At 35.4% G+C, this 18,032-nt stretch overlaps 1 protein-coding gene across 5 annotated transcripts in view; it reads right to left on the reverse strand.

Annotated features, from left to right (window-relative positions):
- The window catches only part of LOC121418977 (mitogen-activated protein kinase-binding protein 1-like), an 85,978-nt gene that overhangs the window by 31,040 nt on the left and 36,906 nt on the right, over nucleotides 1-18,032 (reverse strand). For all 5 annotated transcript variants that reach the window (XM_041613224.1, XM_041613225.1, XM_041613220.1 and 2 more), the window contains exons 7-15: nucleotides 7,965-8,057; nucleotides 7,338-7,520; nucleotides 6,721-6,881; nucleotides 5,615-5,690; nucleotides 4,902-5,159; nucleotides 4,194-4,360; nucleotides 3,421-3,527; nucleotides 2,991-3,116; nucleotides 449-638 (exon numbers count right to left, since the gene is read on the reverse strand). In XM_041613224.1, the coding sequence (XP_041469158.1) occupies nucleotides 449-638; nucleotides 2,991-3,116; nucleotides 3,421-3,527; nucleotides 4,194-4,360; nucleotides 4,902-5,159; nucleotides 5,615-5,690; nucleotides 6,721-6,881; nucleotides 7,338-7,520; nucleotides 7,965-8,057 (1,361 nt within the window). The remainder of the gene's footprint in view (nucleotides 1-448; nucleotides 639-2,990; nucleotides 3,117-3,420; nucleotides 3,528-4,193; nucleotides 4,361-4,901; nucleotides 5,160-5,614; nucleotides 5,691-6,720; nucleotides 6,882-7,337; nucleotides 7,521-7,964; nucleotides 8,058-18,032) is intronic.

An 18,032-nucleotide genomic window follows, 5' to 3' on the forward strand; every position in this document is an offset into this window, starting at 1 on the left:
CCAAAAATAAATCATACCTGTGGTTTACCAAATGACCAAAATCCATCAAATTTCATTAAAAAAATTTTCCCGAGAACAAATAAAAATTTTCTTAAGTAGGTAGTGATTAGATTCATGTATAGGCTGTGTGCCTCTGTCAAGAACTGAGAGCTTCTAAATGTATCATCTTTTCATTTCTTTCAATATGGAACATTACTTAAACAAGCAGTACAGCAATTGCTTCTAGGTCTTATATAGAATATGAATCTGCAGTCTCCTTTCAATGCATGACACAACATAAAAAGGAGGAAGGACATCTTCAAACCTTGTTTGTTTCTTGTTTGGTTCTAACCAAGCTGATGAACTGTTGCATCAAATGAAATATGATAATCCTTCCACATTGATTTCAAATACATAATCCCTACATATTCACATTTTCCCTTTCCCCCATCTTTTGCAGATACCCTACCTGAGATTCCTGTCTTGGCATGCTGTGGTGATGTACTTCTGTGTTGTGTCAATGGCTAGATCATAGAGCGTTGTCTTGTTGACTACATGGTGGTTGCGGACAAACTGAAGATCAGGATTATACACTGCTATCCTAAACATGAGGGCCTTGTCTGCTCCACAACTGATCATCTGTAGCTGCTCTCCATGTCCTAGATAGGAGGAATATTGATTTTTAGAAGCCATAGCACAATCTATATTCAGGCCTCTACAAAAAAATTTTTCGTCACTTGCCCTGTTAGGCAAGTGATGAAAAAATTTGCTTGCCCGATAAAAAAAACTGCTTGCCCAATTTTTTAAATAATTTTTTCATTATGACGGCACTACTCTTATTTTTATTAAGGTATACGAAATAACAATTGAGAATCTTGTCCAGTATAAAAGAACACACATTGAAAAGGATATTTCAGCAACGTAGGCCTGAGTCTTTACGTTTATTTTGGAGAAAAAAAATCAATATTTTATGGCTATTTAAGGTTTTAAAAAAACCCTTCAATAAAAGTTGCTAAAATTTCATATTTTGCATCTTTAAATCCATGAAATGGCTACCTGCGTAACATATTTCCTTGGAATTGCTTTCATTTACCGTAGTTGGAAACTATAAAGAAAGCCAGTGAAAAATGTTCAGCTCTTTATTGACTCAGAAAAAAATATTTTATTATCAAAAGTGGAGTGGCTAAAATTTCACATTTTGCATCTTTAAATCCATGAAATGGTCATTTATTTTCCATATTTCCTTGATTAAAAAAAAAAAATTATTTGGAAACCATCAAGTCTTTTCTTCATCATTTTATGTTCCACTCGGTCAATAATTTTATCTACATGTTTTCACATGCTACTTTTTTTTCTATTTTGAGGAATACCTGTTCACTTATTAATGAATTATTAGTAACATTGTTTAATATTGTATGATTTTTAAGTAATTTTTTTCACTATGCTTAGAATCTTGGGTGTGTGTGTGTGTGTGTGCGTGTGTTTGTGTGGGTGTGACTGTGAGTTGAACTTTGATACAAATGAATTCAATATCTAATTTCTACTTCGCCTATTCCAGTACAATAACCTATACTCGGCCATGTAATAAAGGCCCACATACCCTAACTTTTCTTGAAGTTCTTTGAAAACGCAGACTTCTACGAAAATTGCATTTCTCTATGGGGGAGTCTAAATTTGGTGAGAATGTATTCATTAATAACTTAAATATACATGACAATGAAGAAATCATCAAACTTTAATGGAAGTTTTGAATAATATACCCGAAATGTAAACTCTGTCTGAAACAGAAAATCACCATCATTGAGGCCTTTACTGAGCAAATTGTCCCCCAGAGCTCTGGCAGAGAGACAGAGCTCAGACTGGCTAGCTAGTATGCGCACGTGTGTGAGCCTCCCGCCGGCCTTGTAAAATAGATGGAGCTTTGATGATTTATTGTCTGATATTTACCTCATCCCCTCCAAAAGGGAAACAAATGAATTTTAAGTTATAATTAACAAATACAGCAAGTTATTTTGGATGTTAAATAGGCTGTTTTGAAAAGCAAAGCCGAATGACATGACAACTCACCAATGCGAGGTTACTAGACTCTGTGATTTATTTCCTGTGTAATTCTAATTATTTTATCACAGAATTGTGATATCGGAAGGGGGAAAATGTGCATTAGAAATTGCACATGGTGGTAGTCATAATGGACCCCTATACTACATTCAACTGTTTCCCGGCCATTGCGTTGATTTTTTTCATACCTGGTACCATGTATGGAAATACGTGGTACAGAAAAAATAACGCAATTTCGGAATTTGAAACTGCGCTACTTGCTATTTTTTAAGGCTGATTCATGATTTTGAGTGTGGATTTTGGATGATTTATGGAAAAACGAGGTACGGTACAGAAAAAAAAGACGCAACATCCACTTGCCCGATCGGGCAATTGACTTTGAGAGATGCTTGCCCGCACGTCATTTTCACTTGCCCCGGGCAAGCGGGTTTGTCGCGCCCTGTATATTCACAAAGAAGGTTTAGCTCAAAGGTAATCACTAGTTTTGTAGCAAAATCTACATTGTTCTGAAATTAATTATATCATCAAACCCAGAGCTGCCAACCACTGACAATTACACATTGTAATCCATTATTAAAAAAATATTTCCATTATTTTCATCAAAAACTGGATTTGATAAAATAGACCCCAAATGACATTTGACCTTAGAGCAATTACCTACATTTATATTCATCCAGTTGCCTCCTCTTGTGTCCATTTTATGAAATAAAGACATATGGAGACAATTTTTCTCACTCTTTTGAATATAGTAATTTATTAAGAAAATCCATAATGCCTAATTTGGTTTTAAGAAACACCCATATTAATTACAATTGATAGTTCAGCAAACTTATAGCAAATTATTTTCTGAGGTCTTAGGCAAACTAGATTGGTTTCTAACCAGAATATTTTCAATACAATGGAAGTGCATGGCTTGTCTAAATATACTAATATTCACAACTTATTTCACATACGATTAAACTTGACTGATGTAATAGAAGAAGAATGGTCATCTAATGTTTGCACCAAGGAACAATTCTTGTCCATGTCAAATACATGGATCAGTCTGTCTCTACTTGCTGAGGCTAGAAGATTATAACCTGTGGAAGCAACATAAAATACAATACATTGAACAATTCGTATTAGGGTATGAAAATACAATTACACTAGTAAGAATCCACTATCACTATCATCATCATCATCATCATCATCACCACCACCACCACCACCATCATCATCGTCATCATCGTCGTCATCATCGTCATCATCATCATCATCATCACCATCACCAACACCATCACCACCACCATCATCATGATCATCATCATCACCGCCATCATTATTATGACAATTCTTACAATGATTATTCTCATTATAATCATATGAAAAGGAGGTGTTTCTTACCAGTGTTTGGTTGTGTGTATTCCAAACAGAGAACCTCAGAATCATGCGCTTCTATCTCATGAAGCTGATCCCAAAACTGCAGGTCATGGACTCTTACATTACCAGATCTGATGATGTAAGAAAAACATGATAGCGAGATAAAGAGTGAGCAAATAAAAAGGGGATATGATAATCAGACATATCCCCTGTTGATAGTTGTAAAGTTTTTTTATATACATATCATAGTTCGGGTTAATTCAAACAACTAAAATGCCCTTTTTCAATGTCTAAATCTGCTTCAAAAGATGAATAAAATGTTTTACCTCCAAACGTAAAGATGACCGAAAAATGTTCTGATGCCTGCTTTTTAAAAATTGATTTGGAATTTATTTTCTGTAATACATACAATAAAGTTGCATTCAGACAACATATAGTTGTAATCTACAAAGATCTTATTCAACTTAAGCTGAAGGGAATCAAAGTGATACAAAATCTGATTGAACACTTGTCCCATTCAATCACACAGTCATGTGTAACTCTATAAACGGCTTAATGAAACAGTACCCCAATAGCCGAACCATACTAAAACATAGACATAGTATGATAGGACCAACTTGCTCTACATAAACACTGTCCTTAGAATTCACTTCAAGTTCAAAGTCAATATCAGTAGTTGATCTATCTCTTTCAAACTGAAGTACGTCTTGATCTGCAGTAATAAAAATTCATCTGTCAATTGCAAATTTGCTATCCATTGATAATAAATTTCTAGAGTCACCCCTATGACCATTTACCTGTCACCTGAAGCAAGCATCTGTCCATCAGGGCTGACCCTCATACATCTGATCCCAGTCTTGCCCTTCTCCATGTCTGTTTTATCCCCTTGTGCTGAGGTGTGGATGTCCCTGTCTTGTAGATTCTCTAAGGAATCCTCACCAACGTAGAGCACCTTCAATAATTCCTATAATCAAAATAGATAATGCTACATTGTGGTGAAATGAAGTCAAACCTTTGAGTGGATCAACTCGGTAAGGTAAGAAAGCATCAGGGAGTAGATGTAAAACTGTCATTGGCTTCAATTTTCGCATATTAATTTAAACATGAAAAATATAATTATGAAGATGTTCGTCATCGCCGAGAATTCAATAGATCAACCGCTTCGCAAGACAACTGATCAATCACCTCTATGAAAAATATATTTCAATTGAGAATTTTTGATATTCTTCAACTTTCCAGAGCAATGCACAACATTCATTCAATGATTCATCAATTAAATGTAATATGCAAATATTCATAGGTACAAACATGGACCAAAGTTTGAACTCTCTATCCAGATTTTCACTTTAAACAAAATTGACCACAAAACTGAGACACAAGGTGACATGAGGGAGTAGTCAGTAGATGGTCAGGTTTGGGAAATCTAGCATAACAGGTAGATAAATCTAATCATTGAAGTAATTTAACCACATAATCGCGACCCTTGACCTTTGTTCCCAACTCACATGGCTGTATATATTTCTTTTGAGGACAGTGGTGTTCATGGTGGGATCCATGTTCCAGATCCTGATGGTCCCATCCGAGGAGCAGGTGAAGAAGGAGCCGGCAGGGAGGGCTGCTCTGCTCCCATCACTCAGCTCCGGGTACGTCTCCACCCCAAAGATGCAAGCCGAGTGGTAGAGGAAGGAATACTGTTTGCCGATCTTCTTCACATCGTGGATGTCCCAGATGTAGAGGCTGTGGTCGTTGTACACACATGTAAGCTGTGCAAGGAAAAGATTCAAGATAAATTCATAGGAAGATAGCCATATAGTGTAGCTCAAAGTTTTGCAGTGCTTTTATTTTTACTAACTTTTATGAGTCTACAACCACAACAATTCCCACTTTTGTATACTGGCATTGTTGCACATGAAAACAATATCAAAGTTGTGAACAATATTCTGTGACTATAAAGCAGAATATGTGAAGAACAAAATATTTGAAAATTTCTGTATGCTGAATTATTGACTTAATTTTTTTTAAATGTACAAAGATACCAAACAATATAAAGTATAAATCAATATGTTAAATTTTTCAGTAAGTTCTTAGATATTTCTGACAGATATTCAAATCGATTATTCAGAGACTCTGTAGCTTAAAACTAGCACACAGCACAAAAACTTGACTAAACTAGAAAGAACAAACATAGCATTAAGATACAGACTAATAACAATTTTACCTTTTTATTTTCACTATCAAACATGAGAGCTATAGCATCTGGGTACTGGGCATTGTCTCGATGACTTGACATGTGACTGTAAGAAAATAAGAAATTAAATTTTAACTTCTCACACGATGAAAACAAATGATGCATTTGAATGCTTTTAAAACACATTTCTGGCTTGCATCCAGTAAATATAATATAATCTGGATCTGAAAAATGTGTTAACATCATTAAAATTGACCCAGCAAGCCTTTAATATTGGCTGTCAACTATTGGACTACTGTGCAAATTTGGTAAATGATCAATTCACATGGGATTGTATAGAGCTTTATCAAAGAAGGCCCTCTAACTTCCAATGCATATTATAAAGGAATCAATATCACTTTCATTGATATATTAAAGCAATATTGACTGGCCTTGGGGCGATACGACATATATCGCCCAAACTAGATTTATATCGCCTGAGTCGTAGACGAGGGTGATATCAATTTAGTGAGGGCGATATCCTTTCGCCCCCAGGCCAGTCAATATTGCTATTATTAACCAAATCAGACATCCAGAGCAAAACTTGTTAAAATTTAGATATTTCAAATTTTTAGAATGAGAATCTCGTTTCTCATGTTGAGCAGACTAGGCCCCTGAACTTTACCATTGTGACGTAATTGAAATGACGCGTTCCTGGCCTAGGGACGCAGTATCCAGCTTTGTCTCAACTTGATTACCATTATGACGTATAGCACTGCGCGGTTAAAAGACGCGTACAAAAGCACGTAGAATACCCTGATGTTAGCGCTCCTTTTATTGCCCTCTACATTTGCATGCATTTTCTCATCGACTCTCCTGAGCGGGCAATAAATTGGGCCCGTGGATAAACAATTGGAATGTTATTGACCGGCCATTTGATCCCAGTCTTAAGCGGGAAACAATGTTTCAAAGTTCCCCTGCTCAGATGTCTGATACGGTTAATAATACATCTTAACAAGCTGTCCATCACAATGATCTATGAGATATGTTTATTACCCATTATCACAGAAAGTGTAATGGGGTACGGCAAGACATTTCAAATACTATGACTCATGTCCCAAGTGCCAATATATTTCTTATTCATCCCTGTCATTTACCTAGCATCAATCCCAGCACTAACATTAACACCAAGATAGTGAGGTTTAGGAAGTGTAGCAATGAAGTGTAGGGTAGAGGCATTGAACAGACGAATGATTCCACCATCACAAGCAACAAAGATAAATTCCTCATCAGCGGTTATGGAATGAGCACCGGTTGTCTGGATAACGGAGATGAAATATGATCAAGAGATGGTAGTGAATGGAGATCACCTAGAGGCATTAAAAATACTTGCTATCGATAATGCATTGAAAAAGAATATATTGTGTTCTGAAAAATAAAATGTAATTAATCTTCAAGTTTTTCATAAAAACTAAAGATCTTACTTCCTAATTTGACATTTTCACTCATTAATTATAACAAGTTCAACAACATTTTTAATGTAAAAACTAAAACAATATTAAAAATCAATCTACTTGGATGATTGAGTTCTTGCAGTGACAAATTCTGAATCTTCAATGTTCTTCTACTGCATTAAGTTTGAAATATCATAGATTATATTTTAAGTCAATGCATAGAATTTCTTCAAAACATTATTCTTCTTGATTTTACAACATTGAAATAATTTAGAACATTGAAAATTCAAACTATTCTTAAAGAATGAACTGTTACTCACTCTCAATTCGACCCACTTATCAAGAAGTCTCTTGCTATTGAGTTCACAGAGGAACCCTGACCGTGTGATGGCATAAACTTTGTCTTGGTTCTCTCCTTTCCCGCAGGCTACACTGACAAAGAAGTTGTTCCTCTGCTCACCAAGGATACCTGATCTTCCTGGTAATGCTTGAATCTGTCTTGTCTGGGATAGAATGAATGAATACATGAATGTTATCATGAACACATATTTGAATTAAAAATTCAAATGTGAATATCATAAAAATGCCAACTAATGAGAAATAGCTTGCGCATTTCGAACACTTTCATGCTGACATTACTTTAATGAACTTTACAAAAGGGGTTGACTTTCAAAAAAAAACTTGTCAACATTCATCAAAGACGCTACATTCAATATTAACGCAACTTGACAAAGTCTAACCTCATGACATCTGTCTGACTTCTCTCATTCGAGTGTTTGGATCTTTCATTGTGTGTTGATACATTTCTTATCTTCCACTTGTTAACCAGACGACTACTAAATTCTCTCATTCTGACAGGCTTAGAACAGGCACCATCAGATAGGCAGTGGGTTAATAAACAGAGAATGCTATCTTTTAGAACCTTTGACTTCCTAAAGTAAACTTACCCTACTCTTGCCCATGAGGTAGTAGAACTTGACGCATCGGTTGCCCACGGCGACAAAGAAGCTTCCATCTTCAGAGAATGCCAATCCCGTCACCTGAAGCACAGGAGATAAAGACAAGAATGGAAATGACAAATTCTAAACGCTTTTCAAATGATGAGAGGATTTCAATGAGAATGTTATTTTTAGGGAAAGGGATTTATTGAACCTTGAGGATACGCAGCTGAGGAAATGAGAAATGCAAAGGCAAATCATGAGTATATGACAAAATATCTCTCACTACAATATTGCATCTTATTATTTTCCTGAAATGAATATGATGCTAGTTAAAATTGATATGAGGTAAGAGAGTAAGATTTTATGTACACAAAATGTTATCTCCTTGGCCTGAAGCTCTGAAACTAAATTGAGTTTATTCATAAGTTATTATATTACATAAGTTATCTAAAATCAAAGTTATTGTATTACCCAAGAGATCAATAGTGACAAGACAAGCTTTACAGGAGACTGAGCATATTAATTAATCACTATCTTAAGAACATTGAAAACCGGAATAATTAATGACAGGCTTCCATATAAAATGTTTTGATAAGAAACTATATATACAAGGGAAACAAAAAAAAACTGCCGACTGTATTAACAAGTGATCTTTGTAACCATATATTTAGTCATGATTAAAAGCAAACCTAATGGTAAATGATTTTTTATAAAGAAGGAATTCACTTATTTCTTCACAATGCCCTTAGAAGCACTGAATAAAAGCAAAGTTATGAAAAATAGAGAGATGGGCAGTGGGTAGAGCCCACCTTGGACCACCCAAATCATATCAAGCACTGGAAACCAAGAACAGGAAAGGCTCACATAAATTCAATCACACGTGTCACTGCCCTCGACGCAACGTCTATAACCAGAAGCGGAAGCCTCCAATTCACATTACCTAACGGGTGGTGCTTTAGACAATTTCCCACAATGCCTCAGAGGTGGAATATAAAGGAAGAAGGGATGCCAAGAGAGTTGGCAGAAGCCGAGTTATGAAAGCTGAGTAGCTAAACGAGGTGATAAGGGACTCATTGGGTTGCTATCTATAGGAGCTGGTGGTTTCGTAAGGGTGGAGTAGGGATCCAAAGTTACTCTTGCTTGTTGATGTTTGTGTCTGTTTTTGCAAAGTCACTAATGTGCCTGAAGTAGGGGATATGTGGCTCAATAGACATTGTGTCACTGGAAAATAGCTATTCATGGACAGAACTTTGATGTGAAGGTGCAATGTAAATAGGACTAGATATTTGATTTTTTTATTTCATTTCAAAAGGAAAATAAAACCTCAATGAAAGAATAGGTGGTTCTTATTCTTCAAGCGTTTATTTTGTTACCCCCTTTTCTTATTCGAAAGTCATTATGACAGTACAACTAGACGATGTATTTGATTTTTCAAGAATAAAATCATTTGAAATTGAATTATTAAATTGAGAAAAAAAGTCCCTTTGCAAATTTACAAAGAAAAGAATTATATATTAGGATTCATTCTAAAAATAAACTTAAATTGCATGTATTTGACCATGGACCTGCGTGTAGATTTGAATAACAGCAAATTTCAATTATAAATCACAATAGACCGGCAAATATTAACAACGGCAAATCATTTCATACTTTTGTTGCAAAAAGCAAGTTAGCAATCAATAATTGAAAGAGAAATCGCTCATTTATAGACATAAAATAATATTGCAATTGATAACAACTTCTTGGAATATCCCCTCAGTCAACAAGCACCCTCCATCTCTTACCCCGATTTGTAAAATCTTGCCAATGCAAAATTTTAAATCCAACCAGTATGTTCTTGCCACCACCTGCAGCTATAAACCCCCCTAAGATGACGTAAGCAGCTAACAAGAGAAACCACTGTTGTTATTCAGAAACAGAGGGAGACAACTGAAAGTATCTGGGACTGAGATACAAGATTGCAGATAAAAAAGGTTAATCTAAAAAGTTTGTAAAAGTCTGTTCAGACTCAAGACATTCATTCTGATATTTGATATAAATCCAAAATTGTTGAGATCAACAGCAAATTCAGTTGTCAGTTGATTGCCTTACGTATATTGTTGTTTTTTTATCGCAAATATTTGTTGTGTAGTTATGTTTTCAATTTTTTACGTTGTCTAAACAGAGCATAACTTACCTGTTATTCCAGTGTAATACCACAATCTAACCTATATATCACTTTGAACTCATCACTGGCTTTTGATACTTGGAAAAAAAAACTTGGAAAAGAATGGAACATAGATGGGGGAAGGGAGGGGGAATGGAAGGGGAAAGAAAACGAAGCAAGGAGGGGGTAGAAGGGTGAAAATAAATGCCATCAAGTATCAATTCTGACAGCAAGGCTTTCCTGGGGGTATGGCAAGAGGCTGAAATCAAAGTTATCTATAATTGATCCCATGTACCTAGAACTGAAATATGTAATATGAATCGGGCTCTCAGACCTTAGCAGGTTATGAATATTATTCAAAACACATGGGAGCTGCAAGGTGAACATCGATAAAAGGTCAATGAAATGAACAACAATAAAAAATGTGACCTTAAATGCACTCATCATTTATGATTACTTCTCAAATGGAGATGAACATCTAATATGGATGACAGCCACGACAGCATTGCGAACTTCTCAAAGATTTTACAAATTTTATAATGGGCAAAACAAACAACTCTATGAAAATCAAAGAAAAGTAAATAGCATTAAAATGCTACCAAACTATATATGTATGTATTGCAAAAAATAAAAAATCTTTTGCAGTTCAGTGACAGAAGGTATGTTGAGCCTATATTTTAAAGAGGTTATTTTACAATATAGTCTACAAACTTTTTCAATAAAATTTGAAATACAGACATGATATATTCTTTTAATTATTCTAATGATTTATGTCCTTAATGATTTTTATGTCCAATATTTGATGACTTGTAAGTATTTCATGTTAAAAATTTTTACCCTGCCATTTTGGGCAAAAGTTCAAATTTCCTATCTTTATTCACCAATCACATACAACATTTTCACATTTAGTACTTTAAAAACACATGAACTTTACTATCAACTTATCAATTTTAATACAGAGTGCTACATTCAGAAAAACAAACACCTCACTATTTCTATCAAATTACTGAAAGTTTTAGACTTCTTATCTTCATATAGAACATTTATCAAATCATTTTCATCTTCACATAAAACCATCTCTTTTTTAATGACAACCAAGAGAGAATGACCATCAATCATTGAAAGTCATATTTATTGAAGAGGGAAATCCTATATTGATGATTAAAAATGTTTTTGTCAATATAAACATTATGTTTCCTCGCATTAATTTCCTCCATCAGAAAACTACAAAATAGATGTACACCCCTTGCCAATGATTTCATGCGGATGAATCCTAATCTTGTGAACTTCCCCTATTTTGTAGCAGAATGAACATGTATCTTAAAGTCACCTTTGCTCTGTCCACTATCATCTTTTTTCTTCTCTCTCTACTTCAGGTTTAAAGCAAAGTTGCATGCAATACACCAATGTCATTAATAGTAATATATAAAATCTAAAGTCCCTCAGAGAGGCCTTTTCAGATGATGGTCTCCTGCTAAGAGCACATACTTCCTTAGTTTACTTCATGATTAGTTTCAAACAGACATAAATGCTACTAAAATTATGGGTACATAAATAAAAAAATATTCTTTTCTCTTTTTACACTGCTCAGTATCTCTCAGCTTTCATTATTATGACCAATGTTGAAGTATTTGAGAATTGTTAGTTATACTGTATCTTCATTGAGATTCTGATCATCAATCTTGTAGAAATAAAATAATGAGCTTATATTATGTTCAACACCTTCAACATGTAATGTCAAATTATGAAATATATTATTCAAAGAGTTTCTGTGTAAATATCAAATTCAATGGCCCCCTGGGGAATGTGTCTTGGGATCCAACACTGTCAGGTGATATAAGACGTTTTTTCCTTTTAATATCATGTTTCTCTTTTAGCTCATCCTGGCTCGAGCCCAACCCATTTGACTGATCTTGACCAACTCATTGGGGACTTCAGGGATTGTGCCTTCAAATGGTTCAGGGAGATTAACAATCCAATAAGAAACGCTCAATTTCCTAAGGCATGATCCCTTTACGATGCGCTTCCTGAATGGGGTCCCCCTAATAGAAACGCTGTGTCAAAACCAGAAGCATGAGAACCCCCCATTCAGACTAGGAAAATATAACAGTATAAGTTTTCAAAAGTGTGAAGTTATTCTATAATCTATAGACTGAAGTTTTCCCTCTAATGTGAACAAGCCTGAGTCAAGATTTAATGCAATAAACATATACATGCAGGATATTCTAAACAGCAGAAAATAACAATAGGAAAGGAAGTTTATTCATGCAAATTTGAGCAATACACAGAAATAAACTGAAATTTCATCATAATAAATTCAAGAACAGCTGATTCTGTGCCTATATTGGGGGAAGTTAATTTTCTGAAATTATCAAGTGATGTCAGAGCCTTTTATCCCAATTCATCCTCATGGCAACAGGTTCTATATTTACAGCTTTTGGAAATAGTTGATATCTAGGAGTGCAATGATTGCTCTTAAAGGACAAGTCCACCCCAACAAAAACTTAATTTGAATAAAAAGAGAAAAATTCAACAAGCATAATACTGAAAATTTCATCAAAATCGGATGTAAAATAAAAAAGTTATGACATTTCAAAGTTTTGCTTATTTTTAACAAAATAGTTGTATGAACGAGCCAGTTACATCCAAATGAGAGTGTCGATGATGTCACTCACTCACTATTTCTTTTGTTTTTTATTGTTTGAATTATGAAATATTTTGATTTTCTTGTCATTGTCATGTCAGAGATGCTAACTGATAGCTCAAAAAAATCCTGAAAACCCAGGCCGGGGGTCCAGGGGCCCGCCCAGGGCCCCTGGCGGGGTCAAGGGCGAAGCCCCCTGAAGCTGGAACGTTTTCTTATTCTTTAGAGGGCTGAAATCATTAATCTACAGTAGTACATAACAAATAATTAATGACATAATAAACTTCATATCATAGGCAAGAAAGGTGCTCAAAAAAAAAATCATGTAACCCGTACTCATTACGGTACGGGTTAACCTGCTGCGGGTTAATATGCTGCGGCCAATGGGTGCGACTCGGGACGGGTGTATGTTGCAGCTGGGGTGCCCTTTTTCACTCACTGTACTCATCAACAAGACAATCCTATACTATTGAAAATCCATAAATCACAATTTCTATCAAAATGATGGATAGTTCACACATATGAATTGATGAATACGCACCAGAGAACACATATTTCATGGTAGCAAATAGGTTTTCAGCTGAAATCCCGCGGCAGACAACCAATCACTCACGCAGCAGCAGGCAATTGCAGCCACACCGGGCCGTGCTTCGAGCGGTTCTACCGGGCGATCGCCCGACTGGGATAGCGCTGACACCCGTATCCCTGCAGGGTATAGGGCGGCGTTTGCAACTGCTACAATGTATTGCTCGCGCGTACCGTGCAAGTACAGTATAACAGCTAAACTTCATGCTGCGCACAACGCTAATAATTTTCCGTCTGCGCAAATTGGCCATCCAAAATTGAAATTGCGCTCTCCGTAGCGAACTCCGTGACAAGATTTGGAGGGGAAATTTTTACGGATTTCACTTTGACAATCGATTTTTTTTTCCGGAATATTTTTCAGCAAAGGAAAAAATCCGGAATTCCGGAAAATTAGCAACTCTGTCATGTGAAATGCGGTTTCATTCCTCCCTGAACCCCGGTGGGGTCACTCAGCCGCAGAGGGGGACACGTATGACCGTTACCACAAATGCAAGTGACCCCCTATTGCAGTCAATTTCAAGGACATTTTGTGAAATTTACCCCCCTATTTTCACGCAAAACAAGGACAAAATTGCGGTAAAATGGTACCGTGAAACACCCCTAATTATAAGATTGTAAGGACACTTTTGCCCATTTCGCAAATTTACCCCTTTTTACCGTATTTCAAGGACAGGGCATTTAACACCCTTTCCTCAAAAGAAATTGCAACACAGGCGTCAGAGTGCTCAGTCCTTAAAGATGACCAAGAGCCGAGTCATACTGATACAATAATCCAAAAGAACTTTATTTTTCTTGAAAAATAAGAAAAGTAACATTGGTAGAATTCTTTGTAAAAATAAATGTAGAGTTGTCCATATAAAGATACAGAGCATGATGCGCGCGCCCTCTGCGGCTGGTGACTCGGCGACGGATTTTACTTCCCGTAATCATTCTCCCCTTTTTCCTGACCCCTATTTCCATCAGATCGAGGACGGTGAGCACCCCTATTTTCACTACTTCGAGGAGTGTTCTGTCCGCGGATGTTCCTTGAAATTGACCCCTTTTCCCACGATTTTGGAAGCGGTCATGCAGTCCCCAAGTCATATTGAGTGACCCCACCGGGCCCTGAACACGTGGAATTCCATTATTTTAACATTTTGTGCTTCAGGCAAGGAGGTCCTAATTGTCAAATTCGTAAAAATTGAAATATTGTATAATTCAAACAATAAAAAACAAAAGAAATAGTGAGTGAGTGACATCATCGACTCTCTCATGTAGATGTAACTGGCTCGTTCATATAACTTTTTTGATAAAAATAAGCGAAACATTGAAATGTCATAACTTTCTTATTTTACATCCGATTTTGATGAAATTTTCAACATTGTGCTTGTTGAATTTTTCTCTATTGATTCAAATCAATATTTTTCTGAGGTGGACTTGACCTTTAATAATGCAAGTCTCCAATTCTTGTACAAGAATTTCTTATTTAGAATCACTGTATGATACAACTACAGACTGTGTCTCCGATCATCATTTCAAATCATGGATATGTAGTCAAGGCCTACAGTATTATATACAAAATTTAAAAAAAACTATGCATGACCACCTGTCTAAGAAAAAATAAAATTCTGATAAGAAAGAATTGACATAGAGTGGATCTGAATCTACAAAATATCTTCTCAAAGTATTGCATAGATCTAAAAAGTAACACTCTAGATTAACATTAACTATCTATAATACCTTCATGAATTCTTATCATCCTTCCCTTTATACCTCAATTCTGCATTTGACATTTATTGTGTAAATGTCCTGTCAGATACCCCCAGCCCCTCTGAAAGATACTAACCACAAGGGAGTCCAAATTGTCAATATTCACAATAAATGTCACAAGGTTTGAACCACATTGGGTAAATACAAGAAGTGAGCTTGCTATTAAAAGGTGATAGTGATGTCACGTCTTAAAATGAAGCTGGCTTGATACAAAAATATCTGCGGTTTGTCTTCTTAATGAAGCCTATACCCAGTTTTGGAGCAGTTTTGAAGTTGCATGAGACCGATAGAACATCGTTTCAAACTTTCAGCTTTGAATTATGAAGATCTAGATGAATGAGATCACATGCTGTTCTACTTATCATTTCTCTACACGTATTTCTTACTTTCTGTATCTCCATCTTAATTTTTGTTATAGATTTTATATCAGACTTTGTGATAACCTGTCCATATTGTATGCGTGCCTTTGTCTATCTGTCTGCGAGTCTTCTGCCTTGTGGGTCTTGTTGTCTGCTCCCTCTGTCTCATTCTCTCACATGTACATACCCATACTGTCACTCTAATTCTGGCATTTTCCAATAAGGAGTTCAAGCTAACGATTTCATCAGCAATCATTCTAGCACAACGGTGTTACACCTTTTTTTCCTTTTTACTATTTTCAGTGTTCTGATATCTAACAAATTTTCCTTTCCTCCTGCTGTCCTCCATTCTAGTTGAAAATTTGGCTTGGGATGTGGCAAATAATTGAATTATTCATCGTCTGTCCTCATGATCAACTTTTGAGTTGCAATGGTTGGAAATGCCAAATATTCATTTTCTACTCAATTAGTGAGGGGATGGAAAAGTGGAAATCAAATAATTGCTCCATGGTTTCATTTTCAGTTCTAAAAGATCTTTGCAATGAGGAAGTCACATAACCAATCCAATGAAATGTATGAAGAATTATCTCTCTATTATTTTTTTTTCAACTAAGATCAAAAATTAAAATGAGAGGGAGCCCATGTCACCCTGTAAGGTTTCTGTTCTAACAAGTAACACATGTGCAGTTTGTACTGAAATAAAATCACTTATCAGGATGCGAAGGTTTAACTCATAAAAAATAATTTCAAGTAAAATCACTGAATCTAATCAAAACCTGTAGATATATCATCACTGATTCATTGATTTGCATGCAAACAATACATACGCAGCTCACTAATTCAGCATTATTAGAGTTCAAAACTTCTTAACTTTAAATTAATAAGTATTATACGGTGGACTTGGACTTGAAGAATAGGAAACTAACATTAAGAAATGATTTAGCTGTCAGAGCTCTAAAGAAGCCATAATTGTTTGCCATTTTTAGCTTTCACCAAAAAATGAAAGGAGAGATTCCTTGATGTTGGGTTTCTAAGATTATGTGTGCATTGAACTATTGGGTTTCTGCAGTTAAACAGACGCTCGTGCTATAAAGAGTCAGACAAGATACAAGCGCTGCATGAATGTCACCAGAGTAGCTTCCTCCCAGACACATACATCAATGAAAAATGATACCTGAAGCGTGGTAGTTCTAGAACATCTATCAATGCAAGAGTGATCAAAGATGCAGAGATGGGAGGGTTGGACTGTCAAAGAGGGAGAGAGGGGGCGGAAAAGGTAAAGGGTAAAGGAAGCAGAGGTGGGGGTGAAGAGAGCAAGAGAAACAGAGAAGAGGTGAAAGTAAAGGCATGAGTTGAGAAAGTTATAACATGAAAAAAAAAAGATATCCTAAACATCTATAATACAATTACCTGAATAAGCAAATGAGTGCATGTCTTAAAAAAACAACAAAAAGGTAGCAAGATTGGGAGGAAAAGAAGAGGAGTGCATGCAAAAGAGAAAGAGAGAGTGAGGAAAAAGAGAAAATAGGGTGGGATAAGAGATAGAGAGTCGCCTAACCCATCATCATTGCTTCAGGCAGATGGAAATATATACTAAACATACTATTAGCAAATGAGAGGGTATTGAGCATTTAACAGCCTGTACAATTGCAAATATGCCTGTTTGTACATGCTGTATCTCTCATTCCAGTTGCACAAATTTATAGCTGCATAAGTGGATGGCTGCACTATGATAAAAAAAATCTGGTACGCTCTGCAAAATGAATATCATACATTGTAGATCTGATAAACAAGGTCAATAGGGTCATATCTAGAAAAGAATCCTTGATGTTGATGACTCAATTAGGTTATTAACTAAATTAACCCAGAATGTGTAATAAACATCAGTAATGGGATTATCCGATTATTACACGCATTACAGTAATATGTGGTCAACAACAATTTCTTACTCAAGAAGTATTGCATGAACTTTTTATAGAAATCGGTTATGAAGCACCGATCTGATAGTATGTAATGTGCAATTTGATTCACTTTTGGCTCTCAGGAGATAATAAATAAGATATAAAGTGCAACTAAATTATTAACAGCATTTAGTATTTTAAAAACATTTCAAAATATATATAACAAAAATGTGTATCAAATTCTTATTCACTTGAGGTTCATTATAAATTATCATTGCAGATGGAACAAAGGTAGTCATGAAACATAGCATTCTTGATTTTAACCTTTGTTTTAATACCATAGTCAAACTATAGCATTGTGTAATTTGAAATGAGAAAAATACCTTTCATTATTAGCCATTGTATAATGACTAACTTTTGTGAATATATAAAAAAGCAAGATTTGCATAATCTCAACTACTTTAATATCTTCATTAGATAACAATAAATCTAGAATTTTTACTCAAGGTAAAATTTAAATTCAACCTACTTGTGTTAAAGAATTAATTCATATAGGATATAAATCAATAAATGTAAGTAATATTTTACTACATGTATAAACACTGCCAAACAAAGCTAGTGGAGACACAGTTTTATAGCTTTGAACCGAACAGCTGTATGGTGTTGTCTAGACTAACATATGTCATATGT

Source organism: Lytechinus variegatus, chromosome 7, assembly GCF_018143015.1.
Source record: "Lytechinus variegatus isolate NC3 chromosome 7, Lvar_3.0, whole genome shotgun sequence".
NCBI lineage: Eukaryota > Metazoa > Echinodermata > Echinoidea > Temnopleuroida > Toxopneustidae > Lytechinus > Lytechinus variegatus.